Source organism: Pyxicephalus adspersus, chromosome 9, assembly GCF_032062135.1.
Source record: "Pyxicephalus adspersus chromosome 9, UCB_Pads_2.0, whole genome shotgun sequence".
NCBI classification, from domain to species: Eukaryota; Metazoa; Chordata; class Amphibia; order Anura; family Pyxicephalidae; genus Pyxicephalus; species Pyxicephalus adspersus.
This window is the reverse complement of record NC_092866.1, coordinates 21,071,587-21,091,942: the sequence shown is the minus strand read 5'-3', so window position 1 is coordinate 21,091,942 and position 20,356 is coordinate 21,071,587. Positions and strand designations below refer to the sequence as shown.

The 20,356-nt window shown below is 37.1% G+C and overlaps 1 protein-coding gene and 1 long non-coding RNA gene across 4 annotated transcripts; one reads left to right on the top strand and one right to left on the bottom strand.

Moving 5' to 3' along the window:
- The first annotated feature begins 2,937 nt into the window (after positions 1–2,937).
- Positions 2,938–8,801, top strand: LOC140338618 (uncharacterized). Of its 3 annotated transcripts, XR_011922278.1 has the most exons (3): positions 2,938–2,978; positions 7,078–7,149; positions 7,551–8,801. It is a non-coding gene; the product is annotated as an uncharacterized lncRNA (long non-coding RNA). The 3 variants fall into 3 exon arrangements; XR_011922279.1 differs by lacking the exon at positions 2,938–2,978 and having other exon boundaries at positions 5,791–7,149; positions 7,825–8,801; XR_011922277.1 differs by lacking the exon at positions 2,938–2,978 and having other exon boundaries at positions 5,791–7,149.
- On the bottom strand, positions 8,633–14,737 carry LOC140338616 (chymotrypsin A-like). The gene is made up of 7 exons (XM_072422895.1): positions 14,591–14,737; positions 13,640–13,743; positions 13,172–13,251; positions 11,032–11,110; positions 10,260–10,440; positions 9,765–9,898; positions 8,633–8,849 (listed from the first exon to the last, which is right to left on the bottom strand). The coding sequence occupies exons 1-7, from the start codon at positions 14,697–14,699 to the stop codon at positions 8,688–8,690; spliced, it is 849 nt and encodes a 282-aa protein (XP_072278996.1). The 5' UTR covers positions 14,700–14,737; the 3' UTR covers positions 8,633–8,687.
- Between the last annotated feature and the right edge of the window lie 5,619 nt (positions 14,738–20,356).

Genomic DNA, 20,356 nt, shown 5'->3' with positions numbered 1-20,356 from the left:
TTTTTTGCCTTGCAAATAGAGACGAGGTAAATAACTATAATTTTCTTTTATTTGTGATTCTCTGGGGTTAGTACAAACAATTACGTACTGCTTTATATGCCAAAGTCCTTTTTAAAAAAGGCAACATAGGACTGAGTCTTCAAAAAATCTAATGCAACAAAAACATCTAATACAAGCCTTGTAGTATTATCTTACCACTTTTATTTATTTTTTATGTATAAGGAGGTTAATTCATTAACATAAAGTAATTACATGAGGATTGTATTTGTATATCCAATTCAAGGGTAAGTGGATTTTCCCCTTCCTTCCAGGCCTCAGAATGTTTGCATTATTCCATACTTATAAAGTACATCTCCCTGACATTCCTCTCATTGATACTCTGTCTCTCTCTGGCCTTTCTGTATGTGAAGGACAGCAAACAACCAAAATCCCTCAATATAAACCGGTAATCAAAAAGTTCCAGTTACCAGATTTTTAACACAAGGCAGTAGGCTTGATTGGAGGATCACAGCAATTCCCGAGATTTAATACCTATTTGTTTAGGGGTAGGTGCTATCGAGCACATCTTGGATAATTAGTCTGTGTTTCCCTCACTGGGTGCTAGTTACTATGTCAATGCAGGGTGCAGTTCAAAGCATGTTTGTGGATTTGAGCAAAACTGATATACCTTTGCTGAAATACACGAGGATATTTTGTAATTATCTGCTCCTAGCGGGTAGAATCACACTGGCCCCGGCCTGGAAGTCACCATTAATACCAATGGCCCCTTTATCGGTGAAATTAAAATGGATATTTGTGAATGACAAGTTCACCTGTACTATTAAAGATACACCACATGTCTTTGAACTCACCTGTTATCCATGAATTGCACATTGTTCCTCGGCCCAGTCTCCTTCATGATGTGGACACTTCCCCCCACACCCAAACTACCTCCTTTTCTCATTACCTAATAAGTGTATGACAATTTAGCAATAATACAGAGACTGCCAAGATTTTTGGAGATATTTTCTGTTAATTCAAGAAACACTCTGTAAACCTGATTTGTTCTTTATGTTCAAATGATACCTGTATTTTGCTGTTCAAATTCAGTTTTTATGTAAATTTCACATTTTCTATTTTGATGAATAAAAATCTATTGAAATAAAAATGTTTGTGTATTTCCTTCCATAGGACACACCTGAAAATGTTGGATATCAGCGGTGGCCATGACTCTTGAACAGAGCAAAGAATGGGTAGCTGCCTACTGGACAAGTAAGTATTAGCAATTGTTTCTTTGCTGCTATCTTTTTTTATAAGCAATCTTTTTTCATTTTTTCTGTTTTCAGATGTAGAGTTTGTTATTGAAAAGCAAATGAGCAAACTAACTTGTGTTTGAACAGCTAACACAATTTGACAATAAAAATAAAAGAGGATTTTCTAGTTTTTGGATACACTATTCAATAAATAAAGCTATTTAAGCTAAGTTTTTTTTTTAGTGTGGATTTTTTCACTGCAGCAAAGAATGTTTTTTCATTGAAAGGAAGGATAGAGATAATCTTCCAATACAAACCTGTTCTAGTGACAACTGTTTCAGATTTTACTTTTGGAGAATAATGTCACCATGGCAGAAGGAGAACAAAATGAGGAACTGAAGAATGAAAATGAAGAGACCATAATGGAAATAAGATACTTGCTACAAAACAGGTTAGAACTATAAATCATTTCAAGTATAATTTTCCCCTTGAATATCTGTAACTGGACATAGAGACATAAATGATATATTATGTCCATTATGATGTCAACAATAACGTGAAGTATCTTGGAAACCTAAACCAACCTTTTTCTTTTTTCAAATAACACACATGAAACGTTTACATTCAGCTGTTCACATTTAATGGTGATTTTTGCTGAAATAAATTCTAATTACATTAAAATAATAATACCCTTTAAAAAATTGTAATATTCTTTAGTATAAATATAGTGTCTGTTTAGTAAGCTAGACCATCATGGGACAACATGGGTGATCCAGCAATTCTGGAATAGATTTCCATTGTTTGCTATTAATTGCCAAATGTTTTCAATTCTGGACCAGATCTATTCTAGATTTGCTGAATCACCCAGGTTCTCCCATGAAAGATATTTACAGGTTTGTTTACAGGCATGTCATGGCTTTAAATATTCACTAGTGACAGGGTCAATTTAATACATTAGAAATGATTGCAAAATAAGAAAAAAAACCTATAAACTTTTTGCTAAAGCCTTTTGCCCTACTAAAAAGTTAAACTAACTTAACTAAAAGTTAAAGTTAACTAAAAAAGTTCTGTCTCTTACCTGGTATAACTAATCCAGATTCTTTCACTTTACGCATTAAACTCGGGTAGTTGTATCTGCCAATGTTAGTGCCCGAGTTAATGTCTTCAAACCGGCCATTGCCATAGCCAGAGGTAAGCATGGCTTGAATCGCCTGGATGATAGCCACACATAGCAGTACTGTATTCAGCATCATGGCTGGAGAAGTCTAAACAATATAAAATATAGGCTCAGTAAACACCCAAATAATAGCAACACAAAACATGTTCTGTAATACCCTCTTTTTTATCATAGCTGTACATACTATGTTACTGTATAGTGTACATGGCATTTGGCATTCATTATAAATTGGTCATGATTAATCAGAGAATTGCTTCTAAATGTGCAATGTATGTATAGCAAGTGAGATTAACAAGCAGTTTCCTGTGTCAGAGATTGCCAAACATGTAAAAAAAATCTCCACATAAAAAATGTAATTTACTCTATAGGAGAAAAACTACTACCTGAGGAAAACACAAAGGCTGCCACTCTTTACATCTCATTCTGACAAGGCACTGGTTCCTATAACACCCAAAAACTGAGAATTGCGTAAAAGAGAACTAAAAACTTTGTAAATTAACATTTTATTCTCCAGCAGCATCCAGAAAGAGTGTCAATTATCAGACCTGGCAAAAGATCTCAGGCAAAAGGTAGGTTGTCTTTGATTAAAACCATACAGCTTGGCATTGGCCCTGACAAACTATACAGTGACATTTCTGTGCTGACAAAGGGAGGAGAATACAAAGTGAAAAGCAGCCCACACACTTATCCCTGAGAGATAAGGCTGTACTATTGTAACAACCTAAAGGAGAACTGGGTCAGTTTTAGTTGTTTTCTTAAGCTTCTATATTTTTAAGAATCTGTTGTACTATAAATGTATAAACATTTAATACATATCAAAGGATTCTCAGAGTAAGTTACCTGAACAGACACCACAGAAAAAGTTTTAAAAAAATACAGAATAAGCTTAGCACTCAAATTAAACATCTAACTTTACTAACTCAACTAATTTTAATTATGCCAATCACATTATTTTTCAATACTTTACATCAACAAATGATATATAGGAAATGATAGGAAAAGCAGCATATTACCCTATATTGTGACATTAAAGTGAACCTATCACCAGGTCTCTAACATTAAATAAAAGGGTGGCTTTTCCTTTTATATAAGAGAAAAAAGTTTTTTTCTTACCTTCTATCTGATATTCATGAGACTGACATTGAAACATTTCCTGGTGGAGAATCTTCCAGGCTTATGTGGTTCAATGACAGTAATTTATTCACCGCCAGGGAATGATTTATAATTAAGCAGTTTTGAACAAATGTGAACAATACAGTCTCCTTGTCATATTTTTTACATTTGATTTAAAATTTGTCTCCTCAATGTGGTAAATAGGTTTGCTACTATAAAAAAGTTGTAGAATCATGGCTCATTCCCTATATTTGTCCCTCGTGTAACCTCTAAAATATAAGCTGTGAACCGACTCTATTCTTTGCACTCGCAGCATCTGATGCTTTGTTTTTTTAGAATAAAAGAAACTTACCTGCAGAGGGTTGAAGATTCTGAGAATCCAGCTGGTGTTGGGAATGACAGGGGAAAAAGGTTTATATAGAGGAACTTCAGTGCTAAAATGTAGTGACGTTTTACACAATAACAGGTGGGAGGATTCTTCCCTGTCTTAATAACAAATGACATAGTTTATTAGGAGTCATTGAGAATTGCACAAAATCTAATTTATTTTAAAATACCCATGGTAAGTCATCTATTTTGGATTCATTTGCTGTATTTATGGAGTGACCACTTACTAGTCCATTCCAGAGAAAATGATTAGCTTGTTTTGACTACCTGGTTGTTGTCAACATTGGCTTAATGAAACTATTCATACACTTAGTGAAACCATTCAAACAGCAAGTCTATATGACCTATGAAATGGACAATATTTAGGTACTAATACTTCCAACTCACACTAGCCCTACAGATCCTCCCCCCATCTGACACATTTATTAACATTTCAAATCACTTCTGTCACAGTCTCATCACTGCTCAGATGTGTTTGCTATAGCTCAATAAGATCACTTTTTTTAAAAAATAATTGCTGCGGTAGGCAACTTTTTATGTATCGTTGTTTCTTTTCCATTTTTCTAATCGGAACCTGCAATTCATTTTGAAGAGGAATGATTCCGTTTGGATCACCGGCAATCTGATAAAGAGAAAACCTATATTAGTTAAGGGCTGATTGAGAAATGTGCCTGTGTTAATATGTGTTACTCCATGCATTGTCTTGATTTGGAGTTAGATAGCTGATTAATTTTGAATAAGCCACTAACACACCACAATGCAGGTTTATTGGCTGCACATAATGATTTTATCTTGTGTGCACTGCCACTCTGGATTTAGGTAATCAACCAATAAAAATAGCCAAAAAGGCACATACAAATGAAAATAGGGAGTTGTCATCTTTAATAAGGATAGTAATTTAGAAAACAATGTAAATGCATTTTTTACTTATATTTGTATGAGAAAAAATATTACAACTATCATGACTGTCCTTCCCATCCTCCTTCCGAAACACAGTCTATGTGCTGTACTGCAGGTGTATTGCCACCAACTATATTTCTGTATTGTTGTGCCATTTTAAATTTTTGGTGCTTAAACACTATACATTGTACTCTGCTGCTAATATGTGGGAACATACAGGATCAAGCTGGTGGGGTTCATTAGGGGAAAAAAAAATCAGATTGCAAGAAAAACAAGTCCACATGGAAGTTTAGCAATGAATGTCCATAACAAACCAGTGCACCACCACACTGGGAGATTTTAATATTATCCCCTGAAACTTTTTGTCTTTTAAAGCCCTTTTACAAAATGCAATATCCCATACATGTGTTAATGCATTGTGGTTCTGTTTATTGCACAGTAATGCAGCAACCCTCAAATGCAATTGTTTTGCAGTGCCACATAATGCACAGTAACACATTTCTGGGCTTTGTGGTGCCAATTGTGTCAATTGCCTGTTCTGTTCATTCTGGTGCCCATTGCCATTGACTGCCTTAAGGTACTCACTGTTAACTCAAGTGTGAAAAGGTGAAACACTTGCACTTTTTCTAGCAACCAAAACCTTAACTGTCCAACTCTACTGAATGATCCTAAACATCACCTGAAATTTAAAGTTACATAGGCATGTCCATGTGGGGAATATCTCAGTCCCCATAGATAGTAGTTAAAAAAGAACAATGTGTTGTCTCATTTTTTTCTCATTCTCTTGTGTTGTCTCTTTTTTTTTCAGCACTGATTTAACTATTTTTGTGAATGGGTAAAGGGGTACTATGTACCCCTGTACTCACTCCTCAGGGTGAGGGGGTGGATATCTTGAGGCACTTATTAAAGGGGGGTTCCAAATTCCAAAAAAGCTTCCCAGCTGCAGACACCCTCAACAGAGGGGTTACAGTGTTTGGATGAAGCCCTTTCCAGTAGTTGCCCTGCCACTGGGTTCAGACAGGGATCTGTTTTTTTTTTTTTCTTTTATGGCAAGGCAGATTTCAGAGGGCCTTTTATGGATAGGATTGAATCAATCCTATTAAAGGGTCTAGTTTCAATGTAAGGTTGGGGGACCTAATAAGACATTAAAATACCTTTAAACGCACAGGCATTTATGAACATATTTAGGCTTTCACAAGCAGTTCTTTCATTAGGTATATGGAGACAGTAAGGTTGGCAAACCGCTGATGGATGCCACATTGAGCAGCCAAAAAACTGCACAGCAACACAGCTGTCTGTCAAATAAAGGATAATGAACATGTTTGACTAAATGTTACCCCTTTTTTGCAAGCTGTTTTGACTGGCAAAACTACTCAAAACTGCTTTTAAAAAACAGCAGTTATGACAAAAAAAAATGCCTTCAGACCATCTGTATTTCTGTCAGTAAAATTCACATGGTCCTGACTAGACACAACATAAAAGTAGGTTGGAGGAAGAATGAATCCATAATGTAATTCATTCACCTATGAGAGCAGATGGGATTCTGAGCTTTTAAAGCTAAACTTTAGGCTGATTTAAAGTACTTTATTTAAACACAAGCCATGTAGCCACAGTACCTAAAATTGGCTTGATACCAGCCTTGTGCAGTAATCTCCACATTGCTAGTCTAGAGTATGTAGAGAAGAAGTAAGACACGGAGCCTGTGGAAGCAGAGAACATGTGCGATACAGTGTAGAGCCAGACTCGATTCCCAGGTATTCCGGGGATAGACCTAAGTGCGAATGACAATACAGAAGCGCATGGGCAGGAGTAGCATTATCAATGGCCGCCCAAGGACCAAGAGGATTGCAGTAGACTCAAAAGACTTGGCAGTGATGATATAGTCTTTGAGGGATGCAGCAGTGACAGATTTCTGTGTGTGCCATATTCAGCATGTACTGTATGCTGTACATGGCAAAAGCTCATCACCCAGCAAATAGGTTTAGTTCCACTTTAAATTCGGTAAACAGCAATTTTTTTTTTAAGATATCAGAACTTTACTCCTGGCTGAAAACATTACCATAAATCGTTCATATGTCATATTTCATATGTATCTGATAAGAGGTAAACAAAAGCTTTATATTTCAAACCTAAAAATAAAGAAAACATATACAGGTCACTACAAACAGCACAACAATAAGTTCTCCTACTGACTAATGCAGTCATGATTTTTCTTTTATTATTTCAAACTGTTTAAATTGTTTTTTTTTTCTTCCAAAATGAGATTAGTCTGAAGAGGTCCTTGAATACCTGGAAGATATGGGGGAAAAACATGTATGACGTATATACAAAGGAACAAAGGTAATTGATGGAGTGGATGTACTCTCTGGATGTGTATTTCAAGCTTTATTCTACTAATAGACTGAATCAGAGAAAGTACTGGTATTACATTTTTTTTTGTTTGGCAAAGTATTACAGAGAGAAGATATTTAACAAAGAAAGTGTATGAAATGTAGTAGACAAAGAATTCTGACATTTCCTAAAAATTTTATTTCCTTGTAGCAAGTACTTTGGTTTCTAGTAAAGATACATTACTTAATTATTCATATTTTGTGATTCAAGAAAGATATCCTTTTTTTTTAAACTATCTACTGATTTTGCTACTACCAGTTCATCTGAAGGACAATGTTTTCTGACCCTGTGACTGTTTGCTGCTTGGATCAACCTTTGCCTGTAACCCCGAATCTACTTTGTCTTTTCAGCTTGTATAGCTTGCTTGGCGGACTGACTATCTGTATGACCTCTGGCTGTGTTTTGTGGACTTTTCTCTTCTGGACTTTCCTGTTCTGATGTGTGAATGTCTTGGTGACTGTCTGACCATTGTGTCCTCTGTCCTGTAAGTTTTCATTCCATGATACCATCCTTTGAGCACGTGTCCTTGGGGCAAATATGTGCTGGGACAGTGCAACTAGTCTCTTAGAGCTGAGTGGGGGCTTGCTAAAAATAAAAAAATCACACTTACCTTTAATCCTGCAGATCCGTCGATCCATCAGGAGGTTTCTTCGATCGGGTCCCGCATCGTCCCGGTATCTTTCTTTGGTCTGGCGCGGAGGAAGCACCTGCACCACCATCTTTTTCGGTCTCCCGGGTTTTTCTTCGTACGTCATCTGATCTCGAACTGTGCAGGTGCAAGGTCGTGTGCTGTAAATAGGGGAAAATAAGGGTGGCAAGGGTTGTTCACCCTTTTATGTAAAGTAAAAATTTTGAGTTTAGGTCCGCTTTAAGAAACACTGCTCTATACTATTATATCCGTACAACATGCTGTACTCCAGGCTACTCCCTTGCGTATGTAGCAATAAATGTTATACACTATGAACCTCTTTGGCCTGTGTACAGTGTACAGAATAAGGACCCTACTTGGGGGGATGCACATCATGCAGACAGGCCAAAGTTGCGGACCATATTTCCGGTACGCATTGCAGGCTCAGGGCGGTGGGCGTGTTGTGGCTCAGACCTGCGATGGGAGAGTGAGCAGCTTCTGGCATCATGACGTCACTCTGGGAGAAGTTTCTTCCTCTTTGAGTGACACACAATTCCCCGTGCATGCACGGTCCAGAGTCTGTGCTTTTAGTGGTCCATGAGCTTCAAAAGGTTGGGGACCACTGCTATAGACTACATAATTTTATATGCTTTGTTGTTTGTTGCACCTATGTTCCAAACTATGCTTTTGTGTATTTTTTTTCACTGTTGTAAACAGCAGATCCACATTGGAACATAGTAGATTCTAACTGGTCAACCAAAAAAAAAACAGTACGAATTACAGGAAATAAAAAATGTCAAGGTATGCTTTACAACTTCATTTTTCTTTATTTGAAAATGGCAGAAAAACATGAGAATTTTTAGTTGGCAGCAACAGTCTGGTCAATGAAGTCCCTGAGTTCAGTGACTCTTGCATACACTCCAGGAGATGATGGAGAACAAGTGGAGCTTCCCCAGGACACAATGCCAACCAATGTCCAGCTTTCATTCTTCTGGCACACCAGAGGTCCACCTGAGTCACCCTAAAATTTACAAAGTCCAACAAGCATTATTGAGAAACTAAAAAAACAACAACACAATGAGCATTGAAACTGAAAGTATAACTTAAACTTTATGTTTGCAGTTTTGCATAAATGTGAGAGGGTTGGAGCTACTGGTTAATGTTTTTTCATTGATTTAAAAATATTGGAGAGACTTTCTCTTGCTTCATGTCCAGTTAAAAACATTATTATCTGAACAGGAAGCGAGGTACAATTCCCCGCTTCTTGGTTGTTTTCCCTGTCTTCCTATCCTGGTGATAGAATGGCCCTGATTTATTAAAGTTCTCCAAGGCTGGAGAGAATACACTTTAATCACTGAAGCTGGGTGATCCAGCAAACCTGAAATGGATCTGGTCCAGGATTGAAAACGTGCTAATAAAAAGCTAATGACTTTTAGGAAATCCATTCCAGGTTTGCTGGACTACCCATATCAGGCAATAAATCAGGGCCATTGTCACTAAGATAGGACATGGAAGAAGTCTCCACTAAACATATTTAATGAAGGAAGTACAAACAAATAGAAATTCTACACTACACCACTCTACTACCCCCCAAAAAACATTAATTTCGGTATTACAAGGGTTAAGGACTGCAAAAGGCCCTAGGTAGTAGAGAATTATGGCATTCCTAGAAACATACAGTGAGCTTGCTTGGGCAGGGCAATCATTCCTAACATATCATGGTTTTGTTGTTTGTTGACCTGCCATATTGTTACAAACCTCCCAGTCAGAGTGCTGTATGTTTCCGTATTGTGTGTATTACCATTGTTTGTGCTTTGTAATTCTATATATAAATCATATGTATCACTGTACTTGTAAAATGCCATGGAAGATACTGTCATATTATAAATCTACAATAATAGTGATAACAATAATAATGTATGCAGAGTAAGCTCACCATGCAAGAGGAGGCACCATCAGCTCCAGCACAGATCATCACATCATGAATTTTGTTGCCCCAGTATTTCTTGCATTCAGTATTAGTGAGGAGAGGAAGAGCTACCTGCTGCAGCCTGGCTGGGGTTTGACTTGCTGTACATAGAAAGTGACATTTAACATTACTTTTTATTGTTCTTTCAAAATTATAGATGAAATATTAAAGTGCTAATTTTCTTCTTTCCAAGTGTATCATGTTTACCCTAACAAGCTAATTTATTTTGACTCATTGGATAAATATGGATATCTGACTCATTATTAAAAATGAGTCAGATATCCATATTTGTACATTTGTCATAGGTTGGTGACTCCTTATTGGGGAAAGAACACCATAATGACAGTGCAACAACTAGTATTTCTAAAGGATAAGATCAACAAAGCAATTTACATGTTTTTCTCATGAAGGGTCCAAATCCAGTTTAGGTTTTATTAAAATTTCAAAGATTTGTTTTCATACCGGAGGAATCAGTCAGTCCCCAACCAGTGGTGACACATCTCAAACCACCTTCAAAGTTATCCGTGGCCTCTGCTATACAGACAGGTGATATTTGTTGTTGTAGAGAGACTGGAGAAGCTAGCTTGATCAGAGTGATGTCATTCTTGATTGTAAATGGGCTGTAGTTTGGATGCCTGAAGACCTAGAGTACAATATGCATAATTGGTTAGGTATTACTGAAGTTTTATATAATTTTTTACAAGTCATCATTCAAAAATAGTTAACGCCCACTCAAGGGGCAGAATCCAGGGAGGTCCAGTTGGGTTATAATAGCTCATCATCCAACGTTCCAATGTTTGGCAAAATTTATATTTTTCAGGCAGCATTGATGACATAATATACCCATACCGGTTATGGTAGGAAAGGACACTAAGAATTAAAATGTTCCTCAACCATATCAGTGCATAGCACAGTAAAGCCTCTTTAAAAAGGAACATAATCTCGTGTCATTCCATCACATATCCAAAAATAGGAGCAAATCCTTATTTCAAAACTACGGGTAAAGCCATGCAGATCATCCCTGTATACCCATCAACAAGATGCACACCCCCAACCAGTAATAAAAATGAATAAAGAAAAGTAAAGAATATTTGGCATATAATTGTTTTATAAAGCCATGTTTTGAAGGTCAAAAACAACTTTACTACTATATGTCAGTTATACATCAGAGACTACAAGAAAAAATATAAGTGAATTACTAATAACAGAATCTGAGGCAAAACATGGACTGTACCTTGGCAATAGATTTAACCTGAATATTCTCAGCAGATGAACGTTGATCAAATTCCCCCAGAACAACCTTGTGTGTAGTTCTGTAAAACAGAATAAAATATTGAAACGCATTTTGTGCAAGAGGTAATTTTCAGGTGGTATTGCAGAAAGCAATAAATGAACTTAAACTTCAGAACTAAAATACTTTTATATGTCCTATGTGTTCCCCATTACCAAAGAGAGGTTTTGGACAATACCAGAATGGATCATGTACACGCTCATCGAGCAATACTTTTGCACAACACATCTGAAAAAAAGGAACTGAGGACTTCTAAATTGTTTTGTGGGTCTAGAACTAGATTTAAACTACAGGTAGAATGAAAGTTGTTTTTCCATGGCTTGAGGGCATACTTGTAGCAAAGAGTATATACTAATATCCACGCTTTGCTTTATGCTGCAAAATAAGCCTACACCTTGTCCTGAATTTTACATCCAATTTATAATAGCATGCCACTGGAGAGCTCTTTCTGCTTAGCACTTGCTTTAATAAAGTGAACAAAAACCTTTATTTATACAATTAATAAAACTCTGTGAAGTCTTGAAAAGTCCTAAAAGGCCTTTGTTAGAGGACTAACGCTGCATATTCTCTGCTTGGGTGGAGGAGCTTTCTACCATTTGCACACCCAAAGATAATTAATTTAATTGAGCACATGACACATCTGCTTTGAAAAAGAGTGGCTTCAGAGACTGGCAATTGGGGTCCCCTTCTGTCACTATTTCAAACACAATCCTGCCCTACATATCTTAGACCAAAGCAATTTCTCTATGATATATGACAACCCTCACAGTGCACATGGAGTCCAAATCCTCCACTGACCTGAATTTCTGTTCTCATACATACAAGTGGCCATTTTACTCTTTGTCTTGTGACACATACTCCCATAGTTATCTCACTCTTTTCCTTGCCTAATAAGGGAGATAATGTACACTTAATGTGGCAATTTAATAACAACCCTTTACTCCCTCTTTAGGACAGTTTTTCTCAACCAGGGTTCTATGGAACCCTAGGGTTCCTCCAGGGTTGCTAGGGGTTCTTTAAGCAATGAGTAGTTTGTGACTCTCAGGTTAGTTTAACTGAAGCCACTGATACTTTTGCCCATTTGTATGGGTAGCATTCTTCCCAATAGCCAGCAATGTAAGAGGCATGATTCCTACTGACCACCACACTTATATATTGTGAGTTGTCAAAATAATATTTATAGCTGGGGTTCCCTGAAGACCTGAAAGTTATTTTAAGAATTCTCCACATAATAAAAATGCAAATGCAAAATGCTTCACATGACTCAAAATAAAAGAGGATGAAGACTACATTGCCGTAAAAGGAATAAACAATTCAAATGAATCATCTTTCTTTCAGGATGCCAGATTCTTTCAGATTCTTTTCATTCTTTCAGATGAGAATTCTGCTTACTTTCTTACACCTCTCCTACAGCACACTGCTTTCTGTGTGGCCCTAAAAGTTCAACCCTGCCCTATTCAAACAACATAGCCAATTATTTTAGGAAAAAAAATTTTAGCAATAAAACATCCTCCTACACACCTGCCATTTATTCAACTTTTTTGAATCCCTACCTAAAATGACTGGATTTGTTTTTTGCAGCATATATAGCTTGATATTGCTTGATTCAACAAAATTGGGTTTGGGCTCCAATTTTCTAACTTTATAATTTCTGGTTTGCAGTGCTACACAATGATTTTGCTTTGCTACTTCATCTCTCAATGCAAGTCAACTGACTCATTGGAAACAGTGTGCACCCTTTAGTGGCTTATCTGACAGTTTTTACACTTAAAACTAAACTTTTTCTTCCATTCTCTCAATAGAGAGATTTCCTTCCGTTCTCTGTCCAGTAGACCTAATTGCAAGTGAGAAGATACTTTTTGATTGTAAAAGGGACAAAAGTAGCAAATAAAACCTGATACAGTTTCAGAACCCTTCACCACTATTCAAACCTTAAAAACTGTTTTGTCTTTAGCTATTCATATATATGTATTACATATATATATGGAAAAACAAACTTGTCAAAATGTTAAAATACTCTTCAGTAAACAACTAAAATTAATTTTCACGTCATATACACAAGTTTGCATTAGGAAACACTTACCTCACACTACAGTGTGCAGCAGTAACAACCCATTCATTACTGATCAGTGAGCCACCACAGAAATGGAAACCAGTGTTGTCCTGTAACAGGAAGGCAGGAAATTATTATTTTCACCAACCAGATACCAGTTGATCCTACCTGTATCTCACGCAGCTTTCTGTAATGGGATGACAACACTAATACAACATCGTTGCTTCTTAATTTAGCAGCAAACAACAGCTTTGTCATTCACATTTAGGCTGTAAATACTGGCTCCATAGTGGTATAACAAGACATTACAGGGGTTGTGACTATCAGCAAATTCATTGACTATTCACAACACTATACCCAATCAGCAAATAGGTCTACATTTATTGAGCCATGCCACAGTTCTTAAAATCAAAAAACTGCAGCATACAAAGCAAAACTTACTGAAAACTCCATGTTTATGGTATTCATTTAAAAATTGTAGTCCAAGAGCAGTCTTACCTGCAGGGAGACTTGCCATGGCCAGGATCCTGGAATGGCTTCCTCACCATTCACAATTCTGGAATATCCGGTAAGGACAGGCTGGATAGCTGGCCTACCGCATCCTACAAGACAAAACATTAAATGCTACTGTATTTAGTTTATAAGTTGAAAAAAACGAAAAGAATGAAATGATCATGTAAAAAGCCTCAAGTGTTTCTGGACATTATAGTTGTTTATTTGCAAAGTGTAAGGTGTTTTACAGCGCTTGAAATGGTTTTTAACGCTTGAAATGGTTATAATTAGAAATTCCAAGAAATCTTTTAAATGACTATATGTGATCTTCTGCAGTACTTTCCCATCTATGGATCCATTTTCCTGGAAATAGGACAGCAATATATTTCTTTTTTATTGTTTGTTTAATCTTTTAGCAATCTAATATAGATTCTGGTCTAGTTATGTGGCAGGTTTCTACATGTATGTCATGCCATGTAAGCAATGGGTACATGGCATATTTTAGGAAAAGTTTTCCAATGGCGATAACAGTTTACCATGACTGTCTAATGTTTGTTGAAATGACCTCTTGTAGTCCCTAAGAAAAGATTGTGTGACAGAGTGGCAAAGCAGAAGAAAGTTGACAGAATGTCAAAGCAATGTCCCCTGTAGAAGGAAGAACTTGGACAAGGACCTTAATGGTAGAATCGCTATTGATTAATATTTTTTTTAAAGCTGTAGAATACATTTATCTAAATTTCTATTTTCAAAAAACATGGAACTCCCACAATGCCTATGATTTCCTTAGACCGTGTGCTGTAAACGTTAATTGATATGAGGGATTAAACATGCTATTATTCTCAAACTGCATTTTATATAAAAAAAAAGTTTATCATGAAAAAAAACAAGTTAAGGACAATAAAAAGTTAAAATAGCAATAAAAAAACAATGAAAATGAGAGCCTAACAGAATACTTACCGTAAGTAGCACTCACAAGTGCTATAAATGAAAGGAGACCAAACAGTGCCATTTTCTTACAGTAAAGATTTGCGAGGCTGTCTGATTTCCCAGCAATCCTTTTATACATATGGCAGACCAATGAAATATTCACCAGTTATCTAAGCATTGGGAATCAAAGAGGGGAAAGTAACATTTGGTTATCACTGGAACCTTGAGAAGTACATTTGGCAGGTACTAGGTGTATTAAATCATAATCAAGACAGATTCGTGGCAGGATGAAGAAACCATTATTCAGTTTTTAAAAGAACTGGTGAGAGTAAGACAGATGTCATATTATAATCTGAGGAGACATTTCTAAATTATTGAGCTATATGGGTTGTTTGGGGGGCTTTGTATATTCATGAGTCTGAACCCTGATGGCACAGAGATTGTATGGTATGTTATGTTATGGTAGGTATATCAGCAATCTTTTTATTGTTTGGAGGATATCACCAGGAGTAATGGAGGAACTGATGTGATTTTTAATAATATTTTGAGTTCCAGCAGCTTGATTGATGGCTGAGCCATACTATACCTTTCATTGACAGTTCGTTCAAATTCCAATACATTATTTATGAGGCGGAAATGACCCCGCCAGAACTATTCAACCACTACTAGTATTGATGTGTGTGATTATAGGAAATTCAATACATTCCCAAAAAAGAGGAAGGACTTGTAGTCTCAAGTGTGGAAATTCATACATATGCCTTACAGTTAGCTGTAAAACAAAACCTTACCTGTGTCCATATCCCTTCTCAAGGTAAGGTCCAAAAAATTTAAAGTGTAAAATATGAATTCAAATTTTTAAAGTATTTCACTAGCTCCTCTACTACTTCTGGTGATACTCTCCAAAAAGGAGTTCATAAAAATATAGCCTAAACAAGAGCCCTGTGTATCTGCAGGTGGTACAACCCATTGGATTAAAATAAAGTGTGGGTAAAGAGAAACTCCAATGACATACCAAAAATATCTTGTAGCCCATTTAGATATAAGCTTAAGATATTTAACAGATGATCCATTTTGGGGTCCTGTTTATATCCAGGTATGTGTATCAACATTGGTTATAGGTAACACTCCCTGGTCTTTCCATGCTGGCTGAAATAGGATGTTCTGTTCGGCTATCCAGGGACTTGGGTTCCTTGGGTAAATGACAAAAAACCAGAGTAGTGGGGACTGTTCATATTCTGCCATCTTTTATTCTACAACCCAAATTTTTAGTTCAAACAGGGCTTTGCAAGAAAATTGCAGTAGTAGATCTATCCATTATAGAATAGACTGATGTATGCTGAAACTGAGGCCAAGCATCTGCTTTATTTTTTCAAATTAGGTGACCTATCACAAGATCATTTCTGTAGTAATGATCCTATTGCCTAATAGCAGCTCAACAACATGTAATGAGACTTTAGGTACTAGTGCTAGTACATGCATCCTGACATTATCACACCCTAATTTTCAAAAAGTTGATGTGGCAACAATGCTGCACTGCTCCCTTTTAGAGCAGAGTTGCCTCAACTACAATTATGTTTCAGAGGGGCTCACACGCAGCATTCTTACTACTGATTTACAAGCCTGTAGCTTGTTGTAGTGTGTGTAACACAAGAGAAGGAGGTATTTGCTCAGACTGGAAAGGAAACATTTTGAATTATTCTATAAAATATTGAGCATCACATAGTACCAGATTTTATATTTGTTTAAACTGTCAACTAAAAGCCTTCAGCTATACTTTAGGTAAAGTCTATACCAATGTTTTTTGAAACTGCCTAAACCACCTGAACCTACCTTGAACACATTTATGGGCATTTATACAGGTGATGTAAAGCAGATGCCTAAAGCCTAAAAACTCTTCGTAACATCCATAGATGCATCAATGGGCAATTGTAAGAGTTTTAAGTCATTTTAAAGCAGCTGTTTAAAGGCCAAATATGCAAAATATGGGTTATTGAAAGCCTTTATAAGTGTTTATAAAATGCTTTAATATGGCCCCACTGGTTTTATTAAAATCATTAATAAACACATGATTGAGTATTCTTTGCAAAGTGATTTTTCTCAAAATTTAGCTAAGCTAAGTTAAATATCCCTTGCAAGGGAATAATTTATGCTGCAATTCAACAGTAAAAATTCTTTATTAAATCAACTTAATGGTTTGCTGAGTTGCTTTTGTTTATTGCAGTTGTTCCTAAAAGGAGAGTCTGTAAACACGCAGAAACTTCTATGTTCATACAGTAGCAGCACCATGTGGGAAGATCCATGTGCTCAGAAACTTCTTTCCAAGTATTTTTTTCCATTTACAAGGGGCCTTGAGGATTGCTTTACGTGGTGGTGTTCAGATTGTACTTGTTCTGTTTGATTGGAGATCTGGTAACCGAATGGCAGCCTATGTTATAGTAAAATTATTTTAGTTTTAATTATATTATTATACCTATACAAAAAATACTGAATCCCTAAAAGGAATTTTGTTATAAAAAATAATGACGCGATTTGTAAATTATAGTCCTCTGGCTGCTTTACTTTGGCTTTGTCATCATTACTTTCTGAGTTGCTGATCCAGAACATGTACAGTAAAGAAATAGGGAACTCTGATTCTCATTTACAACATGTTTTCAGTCTGTTACTCAAAGCAGGTAAATCCCAAATACATGCCCTGGTATACCCAGCTAAATACATTCCAGATAAATTAAAACAAAAGCTGTGCAATGTTTTACAGTTTGAGCTGTCCGATTAGCAAGAAGCAAAGACTTTATTGTTTGCAAAGCTCTAGGCCTAACAAAACAGGAGGCATGTTAGATCACTGCAGAGGGACCACTGCTTAAACACAAGAACAAGGGTATTTCTCTATAGCATGTTGGCAGGGGGCAAGCTATTCTACTTAAGCTGTTGTATTCTCAAGAAATCAAACTTTGGTTTGGCGCATTTGAATTGCCTTTAGCTGATTTAAATTGAAAGTGTAATAGGGTTTATCACAGACACAGCCAGTTCATTGGTATTATTTAAGGAGACCAGCACTAGCAGTCTTGTGCTTTGCTAATTACAGTTTCACCCTAACAAACAGATGTGAAATTCTATAATAAACAATAAAGCCACTGTTGCTGCTTGTGATTACTTTTTTAAAGTAGCCACAATGCTACAATACATTTATTCCATATCAACTATAATAAACATAATAATAAAAGTGGTTAAGACATAAAAGGACAATCCTCTAGATCTGTAAATAATAAAAATGTAATTTCATGTGCTGACAAAACCAGTAGCAGCTCTTTTACCAGAATTTGTCGAAGTGCAAGACATATGCAGGTAGTCCCCGAGTTAAGGACATCCGACATTCAGTCGATTCCTAGATACCAAAGAGCTTCCCTGCTCCCTTCTGTGCAGGACAGAGGCTTGATGGGGGGGGGGCAGTTTGCATGGCTTGCAGAAGAAATCTTTTGCTAAACAAAGCTGAGGTTGTGGGTGATCTTAGGGAGATGAGATCTTCTGCAACCTCCTTAAGGACCAAGACAAACTCTGCAGTTGTTTCTTTTTGCATATCAAAGCACAGCTAGCTCCAGAAGGTGTCTAGGCTCCATAAATGTCTAGGCTCCATAAAGTTTTTTGTTTTTTTGCTTTGTTTGTGATTAACTCACAGCGAGGACTTTATACAGTAACTGATACCACACTGCCTAAAAATATGTTGAGACCAACATCTTTCCTAATTGCAATCATTAAAATAATGTACTGGTTCCGACTTACATACAAATTCAACATAAGAAAAAACCTACAGTCCCTATCTTGTATGTAACCGGGGAACTAATGTATTTGGCTGATGGAACATTTATGGTCTAGAAATCATGCTGTAGTGAAAGATGGATGTGGCTACAATTCAATGTATTTTGGCAAGACTGGTTTTAGGGTAGGGCAAACTGGGCAATTGTCCAACCCCCCTACTTCCTCAGGGCCCCAGTTGACAGAATGGCTGGGGTACAGGGAGCTGGATTGCTTTGCATTGGGGCCACTACTTCATTTTTTGCCCAGGGCCCCATCTCTACATATTAGCTATAGTTTAAAAGGGACAATGGTGAATCAAATCTAAACCCCTGTACACACTGCACACATTGTATCTGCCACTGTCTCTTCACTCACAAAATTATTTTGCTGCTAAAGATTTTTTAAGATGTACATAACCCATGAGATCCCATGAGACCACATATTATTTGTAACCCCCCTTTTATTACAAAATTACAAAAGTACAGAATGAGGTGATGTTAAAATGGCAAGGTAGAGCGCAGCATCAGAATGGGGAAGTGAGAATTAGGAAATATACAGCACAATGTATAAAAAAGTGCTGTTAAATTGAAAATGTACAGCACAGTATACAAAATATGGCAGAGTGGAACACGAATTATACAGTGCAGTGTACAGAATGAGGTGGTACGGAATAGGAAATTATGCTTAGGAGGACAGTTTGTGCAGCACAGCAGTGGGAGCTTAGATGAAAGGGTGTTGTGCTAGAAGGAAGTGAGGTGCTTGTTGCTGCTTGCTGGAGGAACCCAGAGAGAGAAGTATTATGCTGGAGAGACACCCCAGGCCAGAACCATGCGTCCTTTTCCATTGTGCAGCCCTATTCCATCGGGCTTAAAATGCCACAGTCAGCCACAAGTCACTGGTGTGATACACTGGCCCTGTCACTGGGCAAAAAAGAGTAAGAGTTTACAGGGAGACCAGAGCAGCCAGAGACAGTTCAGCCTATCTTGCATCTGCCATATCCAACCATGGGACTGCAGCTTATCTGTCTCTATTCAGCCTGGGCCTGCAGGAAATATCCAGAGGCATTCGGCATCTTTGTGTACTAAACTTTGCCTAATTTCTTCAATAAATATTCCTTAAAGGTGACTCTTTTATTCATTAGCTGTAAATTGATGTGGACTTATTTTTGTGTAGGATATTACACTCTTTACAAAATTTTAAGCCTTGCTCAACTGGTCTCAAAGGGATCTGATGTTAGCAAGTTAGTATTTATAACCCCACTGGCCAGTGATTAGATTAGACCTTTTGGGACATAATTAGGGCCCCAGATAGTTCCACATTGCATTTCACCTTCACTTATTACACTCAGGTTGTGATCCTCTAGGGTCCTGTCAAGCAGTGCTCTGTATTGTGAAGTCAGTTTGTGTTCTATTTCTCTAGTTCAGCGGTCACCAACCTGTGGTCCGTGGCTCTGTCCCCCATATGAACACAACCCACCCACTCTCCCATCGCAGGTTTAGACTTGCTTGATAAACATCCTGGGGAGACAGTAGTACATGATTATGGACACAACTTTCGTTGCATCCACAGCCCTGTGCTACTGTCCCCCCAGGATGTTTAGCAAGCAGGTCTGAGCCTGCAATGGGAGACAGGGTGGGTTCTGCCATCATGAAGTCACTTGGGGGAAGTTTTTTATCCACTTTGAGTGCCACACTGCTCCCTGCGCATGCGTGGTCCGGATTCCGTGGATTTAGTGGTTTGTGAGGTCGGAAAGGTTGTTGACCACTGTTGCAGTTTATACATTCTTCTTGGCTAGTATGACAGACCAAATGTATAATGAGTGCTAAAGTTGAGATGATCATAGCAATTACAACAAGTGTTGGAAAAAAGATTGTTGGAGAAATAGTGTGACCCCAATGAATAACCAACATATATACATATTTGTACTTTTTAGTTATTCACAGTTATTTACAAGTGGCTATTCATGAATGGCCTGCAGAGGGAAGTCCTGTTCTGCAGTATTAC